The sequence below is a fragment of the Pteropus alecto genome, unplaced genomic scaffold (genome assembly GCF_000325575.1).
Source record: "Pteropus alecto unplaced genomic scaffold, ASM32557v1 scaffold155, whole genome shotgun sequence".
Lineage (NCBI taxonomy): Eukaryota > Metazoa > Chordata > Mammalia > Chiroptera > Pteropodidae > Pteropus > Pteropus alecto.
Genome location: NW_006438113.1, coordinates 20,637,504 through 20,653,313, shown reverse-complemented (window position 1 = coordinate 20,653,313; position 15,810 = coordinate 20,637,504). Strand labels below are relative to the sequence as shown.

The 15,810-nt window shown below is 38.9% G+C and overlaps 1 protein-coding gene and 1 pseudogene across 4 annotated transcripts in view; both read right to left on the bottom strand.

The window, feature by feature from the left end:
* Window positions 1–2,461: 2,461 nt before the first annotated feature.
* Window positions 2,462–15,810, bottom strand: part of RHOBTB1 (Rho related BTB domain containing 1) — a 61,588-nt gene continuing 48,239 nt past the window's right edge. For all 4 annotated transcript variants that reach the window (XM_006915605.3, XM_015592316.2, XM_006915604.3 and 1 more), the window contains 4 exons: window positions 10,767–10,917; window positions 7,903–7,991; window positions 5,229–5,334; window positions 2,462–4,697 (listed from right to left, as the gene is read on the bottom strand). In XM_006915605.3, the coding sequence (XP_006915667.1) occupies window positions 4,528–4,697; window positions 5,229–5,334; window positions 7,903–7,991; window positions 10,767–10,917 (516 nt within the window). In that variant the 3' untranslated portion in view covers window positions 2,462–4,527. The remainder of the gene's footprint in view (window positions 4,698–5,228; window positions 5,335–7,902; window positions 7,992–10,766; window positions 10,918–15,810) is intronic.
* LOC112482767 lies at window positions 12,272–12,390 on the bottom strand (annotated as a pseudogene).

The following is a 15,810-nucleotide window of genomic DNA, read 5'->3' as shown; positions in this document are numbered from 1 at the left end:
ACAAGGTTGGCACTTGATTTAAGAGAAAGGCAGGAAAAGATCACATTGTTCTATTTTGCAACATGCGGCATTGTACTCTCTCTTGGATTTCTTGCCTTGGTAGTCAACACGTCCTTAGTACACAGGTTCATTTACTGAATGCTTACTACGTGCCAGGCACTGCACCAGGTGCTTTACCTAAATCATCTCGTTTAGTCTGCACCAAAAACTCAGTGAAGCCTGTTCCTATTTTTTAGGTGACTAAAGCTTAGAGTTTGTGTATCTTTTCACACAATAGTTCGACTTAACATTCCATGGGTATTATCACTCCATTTGAGACTGTCATGAATTGTCAAACCAAAAGGATGTTTCTTTTATTAGACTGGGAGAAAATAAGAAAAATGCCCAAACTTTGGTTTGCATTCACACAGAGAAGTGAATCAAGTTCTTTTCTCATTGAACACCTGTAAAATATAACCATTCTTGTCTTTGGGGTTGAGAATGTATTCAGACTCAAATAGTTTACCATAGGGCCACATTTGGGTATCATTTATTTCATCTACATTCTACTGGAAATTCATATCACTAAAATGTTCTGTTTCTATAGAAATGGTAAATAATAGGAGTGAGTTGCTGGCAAGCCACTTCATGTCTCCTACTGTTCTTTCTAGCTAGCATTTTCATGTCTATGAATTTACGACTATATGATTGATTGACTCCTACCCAAGAGTTACCTGCTCCTAAATGATTTCCATATTTTGTAGACTATAGTCTGTAAATATCTTACTGATGAGATAACCTGCCCATGAACTCAGTGAAAAATCATGCATCTAAATGACTTAAGTAAAAATACCCTATTTAGAGGTACCATCAGCACAGGGTGGAATTTTTCAAATGCAGCCAAAGGAAACAGTATTGCTTCTCCAGAAACACTGCTTTTATAGGAGGTCACCAGTGTTGTCACACCAGTGCCTTTTCATGTTGCATATAGCACCTGCCTAATTGGAAATTCCAAAGAGCGAAGTCTTCATTTGAAAATAAATTAAGTCATGAGATACAGAGTAATGTTATAAATTAGCATTTTAAAAGAAAGAGAGTATATCTATAGCTCAGAGTACTTAACTCAGCTTCCATGGCTTTGGTCAGTGGCCCTTCTTCTTTTTTTAGATTTTAATTGCTCTTAGCCTTTTTTTTTTTGCTTCATTATGCTGCTTCTTGATTACTTACACATACATACACATGACACGAACATTCTCCCTGGCTAACCTCTAACATATCTTTTATGCAATAGTCACATTCTTTTAGAAAAAAGGATTTATTGCTACTCATCTACTAGCATCCAATTAGGGCATTCAATTAAAGAAATACCCTATGTGTATGTATAGACATGTATATGTATATGTATATGTATATGTATATGTATATGTATATGTATATGTATATGTATATGTATATGTGTGTGTTTACGTTTAAAACCCAATTCAAGAAAAAGCCTGATCAATCTTCAGCTTGCAGAAAAGAATTCATTTCAGAAATGCTGCAGTCATAAAATAGTCTCCAAACTTGGGATTCACTTTGTATTTTCCTCTGATTAGTAGAATTCATTCTACTTAGCTGATGTCACAATGCTAAAAAACTGAAATTTGACAACTGATGTACCATACAACTGGGGCAAGTGTGAAAAAAATTCTTAGAAATACTGGATTCTTGCTCTTGAATGTCCATAATGAAAATACTTGAGTTACCTCCAAAGTTGGATTTGTGGTTCCTATAATGCCAATATAGGGTTGTTGAGAGCCTTGATGATTTGCGAGGCATTGCCCTAAGAAAAAGTTAGACCAAGACTTTCTATAGGTAAGACTCCACTGGTGTGCATTATGTAAAAGGTGCCATGATCTGGACCACCCACTTTAAAAAGGTATGGGAATTATTGGGAACCTCACTGTCTTCTTTCTGCAGTTATTTTTATAGTTGTCAACTCCTTTCCATGTAGTTATGGGAAATTTGCCACTCAGAACATCCCTTTATGGGATCTCATTGGAGACTCTTCTTCCATCTGGGCTTGGGTAAACATTACACCACTTAGAAGTCCAGAAATTGTTAACACATTTTCCCGAAGTCTTTCTCAGATGTGCTTCTGAAGAAAAGACTGATATCCATAAGCCCACCAATGCAACCTTTCACTTGATTGCTGGCAGATTGCCCAAACCCATATTAGGGTAGAGACATTTCTGTTGTTTTCCCAAAGCTGTACTATGTCTAGTGACATAATGGTATTAGCCAAGAGCAAAGAACCAGACCCCTCATTTACACCGCAGTGCTGGAATCTCCGCTGGCAACACCGAAAACAAAGATGACAGTCATTCAAGCTGCCTTGTTGCTGGAGCACACACAAGCACCTTTAAAGTTTTGAAAGTTTTTAAAAAAGCTATTAACGTTACATGCATGATAATGATTGTAGTCCTTAAAAAAAAGTCAAGTAATTTTATAGCTAAACAATTTTATTGGCTTTTTTTTTTTTTTTTTTGGTGAAATAAAAAACACAAACCACCATGGTTAAAGGCCATAATCAGCATCAACCAAATGAACCAGCCACTTGGTTACAGTAGCTGATAACAAACACTAGTGGATATTATTGCTTATACCCCAGGTTCATTTATACATCCATGACATTTTGGCAAGATTACAATCAAATGGGAGCTTTGGTTGTGTAAATTCAACTCTGACTACACATTGAAAACTCAACCTTTGCCATTTTATGATGGGATATATGCCTATTCTTCCTGAGTCTTGGTCTTGATACTTATCCTCTCATTCTGTCTCCTTTCTCCTTCCATAATGATTGACAATCCTATTGACAAAAAATTAAAGTAGATGCACTTACAACCATCTATTCCTACTCTACTGTCCCCCTCCCTTGTCATGAGAGGGTGATGCATTTCTGGGACTCTCCAAATTCTTATCTGGTATGTTTCCACTATCACTAATAAATACCCATCTATAATCTGGATAGACTTTCAAATATATATGATGGTCAACAATGGAGTTTGGACTCAGCTGTCTCTTTTCCAACTTCCGAAAGCTAGAAGAAAAAAAAAAAAAAGAACAACACAAAAATCCATAGCTTTTAGCATCAGTAAATTCACCTCCCAACAGAATAAGCCCAAGCCCCCACCATACAACCCATGGTAGATGTAGAGTTGCGGCCTTAATATGCTGTGTATGAATGCTGTAACATTTTAATTTATAGAGAAGCAATGATTGACTGCCTCTTGAGAGCTCCCCTGCTCAATACTTTCTAGTTTAACACTGAAAACTCAGAATGACAAAGGGTCAGATCGAACTCACAATAGCACCATTTCCTAGACTCTTGGAATAAGATTCTTGTCTGCACTGGAAAATGCAAGGACCCCAGAAGACCCAGCCTCCAGCTTTGTGCCTTCACAGGCCCCACTGAATTTCAGCAGGGGTGGGTAGTCTGCCTTGGCCTACTTCTGCAGCGACATGGATTTTCCCTGGGAAGAGTTAAAAATATGTGTCTCACAAAGTGAAGTTGGCTGCAGGTGAGAGACCTGAGGAAGCTTGTTTCTGGTGGTGAGATGTGACAAGCCTGCAGACAGTGGGACAGAGTTCGGGGACCCTTGTCCTGACCCAACTCCATTCAAGTCAGTAGAGAATCTGCATGCAGAAGCATGGCGAGATCACAGAATACTGAGAGACATACACCCTAATACAGCAATCCAAACACCAATACTCTTACGCTATCTTTTGTATTCAGGTCCACCAGTGAGTTTGCCCTGAATAATGCTGGGATTTAATAAGCCCTTCTAATGATTATAAAGATTATCCTCTTGAATCTAGACATTTTAAACAACAGAAGATTGGATATCACTATATTTTACATGGCACATATAACCATATAATTACTAGCACTTACACGGCAAATATTGTAAATACACTTTCTTGGAGTTGACTTGGTAATTATACCAGTGTTATTCAGCAGAACAAAGATTAAACACTCTCTAACTTGCACTTTGGGGAATTTCATTCCAACCCTTTAGTTCACAACAAAAGGATAACCCTCTAATTATGTAGTAATGCTCTGTGGTCATGTGGGCAGAGAATCACAGGGCGTCTTCATGGTTAATTTGTGGCCTGTAAAATAAAGTAATACATAGTATTTTCATTTCAACAAAATACAAGAGACCATATAAAAATATTTTCCAATTTGGAATTTGAAACATGAAAGCTGGATTTTTTTCCTTTGTATAAAAAAACCCAAAATAATGGACTAAAGTTTATTAAGCCTTCTAACAAAAAATATACATATAAGTTTAAGGAATGCAGTGAGCGTCAGCTTCCCTTTTTATCCAGGCTCATTGATCGTGAGCTTGTGCTTTGATCCTAACAAAGATAAATGCACAAACGTGGAGGAAGATCAGTGCCTGAAACCTGAACTACATCTTATCTCTAATAATAAGACTAATTTTATAGTAGTGCTTTTAAAAGTGGTGTGTTGGATTACTGATTTTTTTTTTTTCTTCCTCCTCAGGCGACTGCTGGAGATGAATTCCAGAAGCACCACTTTCGTCTCGAGTGATGTTTATTTAGTGCAATATCTTCCTTCTCTCGTTCCCGTTTCACGCGCTGGTAATGGTCTTCTTCCTTCAGGTACCACACAGGGGGCCAGCGGTGGCGCTCAAAGTATTCCTGGTTGTCTGGTGAAGAAAAAGGGTGACTGATCTTGTTGTTCATTGATTGCTTCTATGTGCTAGGTTCTGTGTTTAAAGCTTCACGTATATGATTAACATACATACCCTCTCAACAATCAGATGCGCAGGGACTATGATTAGGACCATTTACCGACTGTGACACTGAAGTCACGAGAGGTAGAATCACTTGCCCTAAAGTCATATATGTGGGCACAGAGAACCTGAACCCAGGACCACTTGATTTAGAGTATAAGCTTGCCCTGAAGGCTGCCTCCCTAGACAAGGTTGCGCTGACAACTTCAGCATGCTCTGCAGCATGTCCCCCTGAACCCCACTCTACCTAAACACCCAAGCATGAAGTTCTCCAGAGATAATTTCCAATCTATAATCCCTATGTCATGTCACATAAACGTGACCAGCAGCTAGTCATTGGGACCTCTTGATGAGCCGCTTGCTCCCCATTCCTTCTCAAGGGAAAAGAGAGTAAACACTTCAGAGGTGATAAGATTTGGATGAATGGGGACCCCACAGTCTCACCTGCAGATTTCGATTTGATTTCCTTGCGGAACTTGGAACAAACACTGTTGTAGTTGGTGCAGATGTGGTGCAAACACCAGGCGGCCAACTGGTGGGCATTGTGAAACTGCAGGGAAGTGACCAAAAGTGGGTCAGACTCTATTTTCTAAAGTTGGATGGTTCTTATTCCAGCCAAGTATAGCATTTGGCACACCCCTCCCTTATTCCTCGTGATAAGTGCACCAAAAATAATCACTGTATCAGATCAGGAGTTTAAAGTATGCCTTGCCCTTTCCCTCTCCCCCGCCACCTGGCCCTCTAGTGATAAGTGACCGTGGCCTCTGGAAGGCATCAGCCAACAGCAAGCAGAAAGTAGCGATGTCATCTCCGTTTAAGGAAGCCCGGGCAACGCAATACTCCGTGTCGCATGTCAGAGCTCAGCTTGCTGGGGCCAAAGATCTGAAAGAGGAGACTGCAGAATGTGTGACTGTCCTATACCTGTCCTTTGGTTACATAAGAAGAGCAGGCAATGTGGGCAGGGTGGAAAGGATCTGAACACCCCACCACTCCTTTCTGAGCAGGTGCTCAGGGAGGTGGCACTAAGGTAGCTATGACTGAAAAAGACCTGACGCTTAATATCAACTAGCCCCCATTCTCCCCCAAATTCCGCAGGTCTCCTCCCATCCCTCACTCTTTTTGTCTATACCCTTTCTCAGACATTCATTCTTGTGCATAGTGTTCTTGAAGTTTCTTGGATCAAGAGAAACTCTGAAACCTACCGGCTGGTTTTTTCTGGGGCCCACATCGCCTTGGATGGAGGCCAAGAGAAAAGCCAGAGTCCTTAGAAACTAACTCAAGAAACTCTCTGAAAATCACAGCCCCAATGCCATAAATGATTTTGGCTGGTGCTTTCAATTTTTCTTGATATTAGATTTCTTTATGAAAGTAGGATTAGGGTAGTGGTGTTCTGGATTTGGCTTGTACTTGCTCAAGAAAGTCAATTGTGCATATTTCTTCCCTACTCTGAGTTCAGAGACTTCACGTTAAAATTGGCCAGGTGGAAAACTTATACCATGGGCATTGTAGAATGCAACAGATCAGGGGCCCACTTGTCCCTAAGCTCGTTGTTAAATACTTAGCAGTACTCTACTGTTTTAGGGTCTAATGAATGAGCTACGATATATGGGAGACTCCAGCCTAAACTCTTTCTCCCAAGGCCTGTTAGCACTTAGCAGTAATATTATTTCCTTGCAAATGTATATGTGGGGGAGGGATAGGGCTGGAACACAGAGCAAACAAACAGACACAACTGCAAATGATTACCTCAAGAAAACTGGTCCTATATAAAATTCTGGGTCATTTCATTTTCTCTAGGAGGAATACTTACTGGAGAGAGCACAAGTCACAAACTATCTCCCAGGCCTCTTTCAAAATGCCCCAAATTCCAAGTGTGGACAACCAGTTTTGATGGGGGCTTGCTGATCCTATGCAATTGATGTCTGCTCATAGTTTTATTGTAACCTCTCTTAGGTTGTTTTTCATTGGATTTTACTAGCTGGTGCTCGTGTCTATTTCTCTCACTTGCCTCTAATTGCCCCAAGGGCAGAGAATCTACTGTTTGAATCTGCATGCCCTTTTGTCTAGGGCAGTGCCTGGTACATGGAGAGAAAATAAATACTGATTGAATGTCAAGTCAGACTGAACAGGTTATTGTAAAGTCCTAGTCTACCTTTTCCCTTTTGAATCGGCGCCATCTCCTATGGCTACAGTTGGAATGGCCTGAGTTATACCTGCTGTGTGCCTCACTCTCCCTGAAAGCGCCTCCTCTTCCTTGATTGAGAAATATCGATTTAAATTGTCTAATGTAAGACTTAGTAAACCACTGCCCTAACTGAGAGAGGGAACAAAGAAAGCCAAAACCAACAGGTCAAAGACTGAAGAATTTATTTTTAGTCTCTTCAGAGTGTAATCTCATTGTCAATAAGTCTACGCCAGGGACTGGATAATCTCACATATGTGCCTTGCATTATGAGAGGGCTTCCACTCTTCAGTGCTCTTTCTTGAACATTCTCTCTCACTTGATTCTCAAAATAATCTATAAAGTTGATCAGGTATGAACTACCATTCCTATTTCTTATGGATGAGGAAACTGAGACAGAGTTTAGCTTTGCGCCTCGAATAAGTTGTTCAGTTACAAAGCCGAAGCGGGATTTCGGACCCTCTGTAGAAGAGTGCAAGTGTGTACTGGGATTAGAGAATCACAATGTCAATATCAACCAATACTGATTTTAGAAAACCCCAGTAGAGCTTCGGTGAGATGTGCGGCCTAATGGGACTTCATGGAATTCTAGAAACTGTCTGATATTGGCCAATACATTTCCAAGAATTTAAAAAAGGAGAGTCAAAGCCTTTCCCTAGCAAGCCCAGAGTTGCTCTCCCACATGTGAAGCTGGTGCCTCAGGGGACGATGGGGCTGGTGTGGGGGTGAGGTCCTTGTTGTTTTTTCAAATGAAGCCCAGCAGGGTGAATGGTGCATGAAATGTAAAACTCTCAGATCTTCTCAGTGTACGTGGGGGGGCCTCTGTGACTCAGTGGTGACATCTTTATTTAGACAGATGCAACAGTGGAATGTTTTATCAGCATTAAATGAACTAGTTGAACACACTTAAAAGGTGAAAAGCAAATTGTTACAAACCTGGGCCAACTCCAAATATGAGAGCACTTCCTCATCAATGCCCACACCACTCATAGCAGCCTTGGTCAGCTCCTGAACAGCATGCTGCTCTGGAGAAGAGAAGGAACAGGAGCAAGTTAAACCATTTTCTGTAAGCCAGACATCTTGCCTGGAGGGTCTAGGCTGGGGCTACCTAAGAAGGGAGAAAGTATGGGACACAGCTCTGGCAGCCATCTGAATTGAATCTAAGGCCTTTTAGTACACGAGAGTTTTGGTCTCCAGTTATTGCAGTGATGCCTCTGGGGATGCTTGTTAGCACTTCTGAAATAGCCAGTGTCCTCCAGACCTTTACTGTCCAATATATAGTAACTACTGGCCATGTGACATGATTTAAACTTAAATTAATTTAAGCTTAAATAAAATAAAATAAAATAAAATAAAATAAAAAATTCAGGTCCTTAGCCACACTAGCAACTTTTAAATACTCAATAGCCACATGTGTATTGGACGAGGCAGACACAGGATGTTTCCATCATTGCAGAAAGTTCTATTGGACAGTGCAGCTCTAGACAGTCCAGTACCTTCTTAGAATCCTCTAATCTCTCTAGTACCTTCCTATTTGACCATTTCCCCCCACACCTCACTGCAAATCTCAATATTCTGATAGTAGAGAGACTGAGTAACAGGAATGAATCCATATGGGGAATTAAAAATGTGAATGCATATGTCTATCTCAACAGCTGCAGATGGGCAATGTATTGTTCAACCTCTTAAATTCTGATAAGCTGAGAGACTGTTAGCTAGAAGGAACAAAAATCCAGTTGGGAGAGCCATTTCTGCTTGGGGTCTGTGACCAAGGCTTCTAAGCTGAATTTAAATTGTGGTTCTGAGACTGAGCTGTCTTGCCTCCATTTGAGCTGTCATCTGCCTCTAGGATTCACATGCATGGGTAGTCTAGGCCCTGCATTTCTAGCTCCTTGATGTTGCTGTATTCTTATTTTATTTTATTATTTTATTTTATTTTAAATCTCTATATCATTACGTCTGCTTTTCTGATCTAATATATTGTCCAAGTCATGCTTACTTCCTGCTCTGGCTCTACCTACTTGTTAGTCGACATGTCTCTATTTAGTCAATAAGGTATCTAGATTTGAATAGTTTCTTTGGCACACTCTTATTCAGTTGGATTGACAAAGAGCTGTTTAGAATTAAATTTCCCAGAGAAGTCATTGGGCTTTTCAATTTTAGGTAACTGCAGTATTTCTCAATATTCATTCAACACTTTGGCTTGCAAAGCATTTTCACCCCAGAAACCTGATTCTTAAACATGCTATACTTAGACTGCACAGTATACACCAAACACTATCAATGACTAAAGGACTTGTCTTAGGAAACCATATTTTAAGTATTTATAACAGTTACAGCAACATTTAATAACAAAAGTGAACATACAGAGAAGTCTGTAGTCTATGCAAAGTTTTGTTGGTCAGTTTCTTTGGTGGAGAAATCAGTCCTGTTGTCATCACCATACTTACTATTTAAGTAAAAACTAAACAGTCGAATGGTCTGAAAAAAGGAATTGCCCATTGCGGCCTTCTGGAGTTACTATTTAAAAAGCAGTATACACTCATTCGGATCTATGTCTTCAGGTGTATTGGTTAAAAACAGTGTTTTTTAAAAAAAAATCACATAGCATGCTTCAACTATGTCTTGCTATCTAATTGGGGAAGGAGAAGATTAGGGGAGGATTCTGATCTCCTGTTGGTGGAATGTAGTAGAAACCTGGAGAAATAAATCTTTTTTTTTTTCTAAAGACATTGCCAGAGTCAAGCACAGATATGACTAGTTGGTTTGTTTATACATTCATTTTCATTCACTTAATGATTCAACAAATATTTGTTGAGAACCTGATATGTATGCTCAGGCACTTTTCTGTGTGCAGAGGATAGGCCAGTGAACAAAACAGGCACTATCTCTGCTTTCATGGTTAACAGGAATCAACTAAATGTAGCGATAAACAACCAGATAGCTAACTGACATCAATGGTGCACGAACCTGAAGGTTTAAATTTAAGAAAAAGGTATTAGAATGCATATATCCTATTTAGACCTGCTTCAGCTTACCAACTGAACAAATCTAGAAATAAGATTTTGTGAAGCTAAGCTGTCTCCCTTTTTTTTCTTTCTCCTAAAATGATCTTGACAATGTCAGAACATTTTCTAAAATAGCTTAAAGAAAACCACTTATGTAATGCTGACTAGGTGCCAGACACTGTTCTAGGACTACATATACATATATATATATAGTCTCTATATACATTTTATGTATAATATATATCTTAACTCTTTAATCTTCATATGGCAGAATAATATTATCTCCATTTTAAAGAGAATGAAAGCTGGGACATAGAGCGGTTAAGTCAACTATGAAGTCATTGTCAGTAAATGGTAGAGTCAAAATCTCAACCAGAGTAATCTGTGTAGGCCATGTTCTTAACCACTTAACCTCCTACTACCTTTTTCTTAAAGACTGTGTCTGAACACATGTAATGGGGATAACACAGACACAATACTTTTACTTCAAATTCCATGGTCCACAAATGAGGCAGAGAGCACGGGCATGGAGGGCAGGGGCCATGCATTACCCGACTTTATATTTGTATCACCGAATGGGGCCTACCACAAAGAAGGTGCTTAAGAAATATCTGTTGAATTGAATTGGGCCATCTGATATATTTGACCAGTTCACATCATCCTATACAAAACAGTCCTATAGTGGGTGGTAAAAAATTGATTTTTAGTCCTTGGAAATCTTATTTTTGTTTAAATGTAATTTTGATAAACATGACAGTCAGAAACTGCATGGCCCCGAGTCATCAGTCTTACCTGCAAGTGCAACCAAGTGTGGCAGGCAAAATCTGTTTGCCAAGGCAATTAATTCCAGTGGGTCCAGGTCCAAGTTAGGTGACAACTGCTTGGTATAGAGATAATCCAGAACCGCCTGCATTGACATCTTGTTTATGTTTGGGAGGTACACCTGAAAGGTTATTTGAAAAGCTAAGTTCTGATGAAGAAAGCAGCGGGCACATTTTCAGGCTACGCTTCTTATGAATATCCCAACTTATGATTCGATATTGGCAAGTCTGGAACACCTGCTTTGATGCTGTGTATGGAAGTCATTCACTATTTATGGCTTTAAACATAACAGTTTGATTTGTAGGTGACAAAAGAGTGGGGCTGCCTGACAAAGCCTGATTTGGAATTTTTAAATGACTATTTGGACTTATAAATCAGACAAATGGGCTGTAAATGTATGACGACATTATGGGCCCTCTTTGCCAGCTACCTTATAATACTCTATTGTGGGGAAAGAAATTTCCTAGCAACATGACAGGTGTTGCGGGGGGAGGCAAACCACACTGTTGCTGACACGCGATAGAGCCCAGCTCTCTAAGATGTCAAAACAGAGGATATGCAACTACCCCACGTGCCATAGTGACTGACTTGATCTCGACATTCTATCAATGTATGCTAATATGATATACACACTTAATTATTTTTCCTGTGGCACAAAACCACATAGATTCAGAACTACTGGAACATTATCAGGTATCGGTAGATAGAGAGACTCCAGAGAAATCCTTGCCTGGGACTTCTGGGAGAATAGTTGGGTTGGGTATGGTGAACTCTCCCTGTAGGATTCCCCTAATCTTCTCCCTTGAGTTGTCCTTATAAATACATGCTGGAGTTTTCTAGAGAGCCTGGGAGTTCTGGATGGCTGGGCATGGATCAATGCAGATGTATACCGTATAGCAGCTACTCTTTATTGTAGGTCTCTAACTCCATGAAGTGGGCCCTGGTGTAGTATAGAAAGGTGCCACTGGTGTTTACTATTGGAATGATAATGATTACAAAAATTAAACTTAGTTGAAGACCTCCTATGCACAAGATACTGTGCTAAGCTTTCCACATGCATTATCGAATTTGATCTTAGGAAGAAGAGACGAGTATTTTTACTGTTTTGCAGATAAGGAAATTGAGTTTCAGGGAGGTTAAGTTTCATATCCAAGGTCATAGAGCTAGTAAGCGACAGGGATTGGAACCCAGGGAGTATAATTCTAAAGTCTATGTTCAGAACGTCTGTGTAGCATTAAAAATCCTTTGTGGCAATATTTAGGTTACAGTACAATAAAGCACCATATTTCATTAACAGTTTTTTAGAATTAGATTTCTAAGTTTAAAGGATGAGTAGTTATAAACTTCTTAATTCTGATACTTAATAAACCACTATACAGCATATAACGATATGCATCTATAATTATATATGATTACATCTATATTATATGTCTAAATTCAAAAAGCAGAAGTAGGCATAAATTCCCCACCCCCACTGCCTACAGCTCCTGGTCTTCCTGAGTGGTCTCCCATCCAAGTACTAACCAAGCCCGACCCTGCTTAGCTTCTGAGATCAGACAAGATCAGGTATGTTCAGGGAGGCATGGCTGTAGACTTAAACTTCTTAATTCTGATACTTAATAAATTGCTATATAGCATATAAAGATATGCATCTATAGTTACATATGATTATATCTATATTATACGGCTAATCTCTCTCTCTCGATACACACACACATACACACACACACACACACACACACACACATGTGTACGTTACATACAGAGCTCATGGCCAATGCATTCTAATGGTGTGGTTCCAGAATTGTTTAAGTTGTAGGAACCTTCTATATTATTCTCCTGCACAGCCATCAGCCACCTCAGGGAGGACAGATCCTTTCAGACAGGGCTTGGCCTTGATCTATCAAAGGAAAGGCCCAGAAAAATTCCTAGAAATAGTAAGAAAATTACCTCCATTCTTCAATTAGAATCAGTAAAAACAATTATAATTCTGTAAATAGGGTGCATGGATTATTATCATCAATGATTTCATAAGCGTGACCATTTCAAGTTTCTAGCACAAACTCTGCAATAGAATTTGGCAAGTAGAAGTTACTACTAATGCTTTCTTAAAATAATAAAGCCACTGTATTGTAGTTAATTGCTATTGCAATGAATCCAATACTGATTGTACTTGTGTGTATGCTTACCTACATCTATGTTTATGTACACATGCATTTATCTTATACAGACATGCACATAAACTTGATTCTGTGTGTATAAGCATATGGCAAAATTCCATTTCTCTAGAATGGTGTTTGGATTAGTACAATTTTCTAGATAACTGAAGGTTAATCAAGTTGTGAAACTTTAAAATTTGAATAATTCTGATAGTGAAAGTACAGTGTACATTTTACAAAGTGCTAAGTGCTATGAAGTGTTAGTGATTATAAATATGAAAAGTCCCAGAGCTTCTTGTGAACACCTGCTCTCTTAGAAATGAGAATGTCTGTTGTTTCTGAAAATAAGTGCTTATAGGACAGGGCGAGAGGCTGGGGCAGACCCAAGGATGTCACTAAAATGTTGTGTGACATTTGAAAAATCATTCACCCTCTATGACTTTCAGTTTCCTCATCTGTTACATGGGAGGAATTTGGAATAGAAGCTATCTAAAGCTTTTTCTTCTTTACTGAGATCATGAATTTCAACAATATTCAGATTACCTTAGCAGTTTTTGGTGAGAGTGTGTTCTAAGTCATGGCAAAATGAACATCCTAAATTAAAAAGAAATTATTTCTTGTAGCAGGAGATGATAGATTCCAGCAAGCAGCCCTGCCCCAATATTCTCAATGTCTTTGGACTGTTTTGACATTTGTAATTATTTGTGATCTGCTGCTTCCTTCTTGCTAATGATGCCAGTATTTTTTTTTGAAGCTATGGCTTTTTGGCAAATAATGTTAGGCACTTGTAGAAGTAACCAGAAAATAAGAATAAACTAAAAACACTTTCAGAGCACACATTTTTTTTTCTCATGGTTGATTTTTTTTAAAAAGCCTATTTCTGTGATTTCAACATTTATAATTAACTGTGTAACTATGGAGAGATAATTTTATAGAACTTTTTAAAAACATTATAAAATAAAGCTATATAAGAAATAGAATTAATAATTTTGTATCATATTTGCTGGATGTAACTAAAAAAAAAGTAATAAAAGAGGATATAATGCTATCCTAAACGACATCCCATATTCCAGTTTACTTGGTTTAAAATTTTAATTGCAAAAATCAGCTCAGACTATTAGGCTTATAATTAGAGATGGTTTCCCAGAGAATGAGAAAATATTCTAGATCCAGAGCATTGCTTACTACAACCCGGGCATGCATTTTTAATGAACCACTTGCTGAGTACCTCTGGGGAGAGAATTATGCTTACTGCTATATTAAAAGTAATGAGAAACACATAAGTAAAATAGTGTCTTCTTAAATATTAAATGACAAAAAAAAGTTAAAGTGACGTCAATGGGCATATTTTATTCTTTTCTGGATATGCATGTGAATTCTATTAATGCAAAAATAAAATAGGCTGAATTTTGTGAGGGAAGTCAGATTTTCACAAGACAAAACAGTTAAAAAGTGGCCTAGAAAGTACAAATCCCAAGTGCAAATATGGGCCTAAATCAACCCTGGAGCATTTATTGAGCTGTTGAGTGCTCTTTCCTACGCCCATAACCACCTCTACAATACTCTGCAAGTTTGGGAAGGGAACTGGGGGCTTTAAATTAGAGCTTTCAGGGGAAAAAAGTCTTTAACTCCTCATTGGAAAGAACTGAACAAGAATCCTGTAGGAGAATAGTTGCTATCACCTTAAGCATTTGTATGTTCTAGGCACCAAATGTCATGCTTTACACATGTACTCTCATGCCTTACCTGCCCTTTGAAAAAGGTTCTCTTGTTATCCCCACTTTGTAGATGAGGACACAGGTTTAGAGAGAACCAGTTACGTGCCCAAGGTCAAGATAAGACTAGAGTTCAAAACTACATAACTATTATAAGCTATACTGGAAATAAAGAGAAGGAGCAGAAAAAGGCAGAAATGTCAATCATTCATGGCATTCTTCACATATTGGCTAGAGGAATTTTGGCACAGACCTTTGGTTGCTTGCTTCTATAGTCTTTCTTTTTCGAGCTGAGTTGAATCTATACATACCTGTTATTAGCTATTATTAGCCTTAGCCACAGCTTTAAGTGGTGAGTGATCTTGTCTTTCTAGCGGGGAGTGCTCAACAGGTGGCCTCCTCCAGGAGAGGCTACTAATCAGCTGTATACGTGTACATTCACATCCCTGCCAAGTTTTTGTTTTGGTCATGTCTCCTGCACATTTTAATCTGGAGACAATTACAGTCCATTCTGGGAAGGGATAAAGGAGATTAGCATTTGTGAGGTCAGCTCTGACAGTATCCCTTTGTGCTTGGGTTCCTGACCTTGATCAACTTCTCTCTGCTGGGTTAATTGCAGGCTCTCTGCAGCACTATCAGCACACCTTTCCGGTGAGCTAGAAAAATAAGAGAAGCAAGCCTTTGGGGTCTTTATCTCTGGAGATTATTGAAGTCAGTGAAATGCCATTCGAATGAAATTTCATTCATCGGTAGTTTTCTCACATTATTTTGGAAGTAAGAGGCAAAGAATATCATCAAAATAAGACTAGTGACAGCTACCATTTATGTTAATGTCTATGAGGTATTTTGCAAGTATTGACTCTTACATTTCACAACCACACAATGGGCTATTATCATGTTTTCCAGATGGGGAGACCGAATCTCAGAAAAGTTGTCACTCATCCAAGGCCACACAGCTTGTATGTGGAGGAGCTGGGAATTGAGTCCCACAGTCCCTTCATTGGGTGGCCTTCATGAGCTGTAGATAACAACTCAGTAACAATTCTCCGAAATACCTCTGATGGCACAGGAAAGACTTTATTTAGTTAGAAGTGAGAACCTCCTGATTTAAAAAGGCTGGTAGACATACCAGAAGAGGTC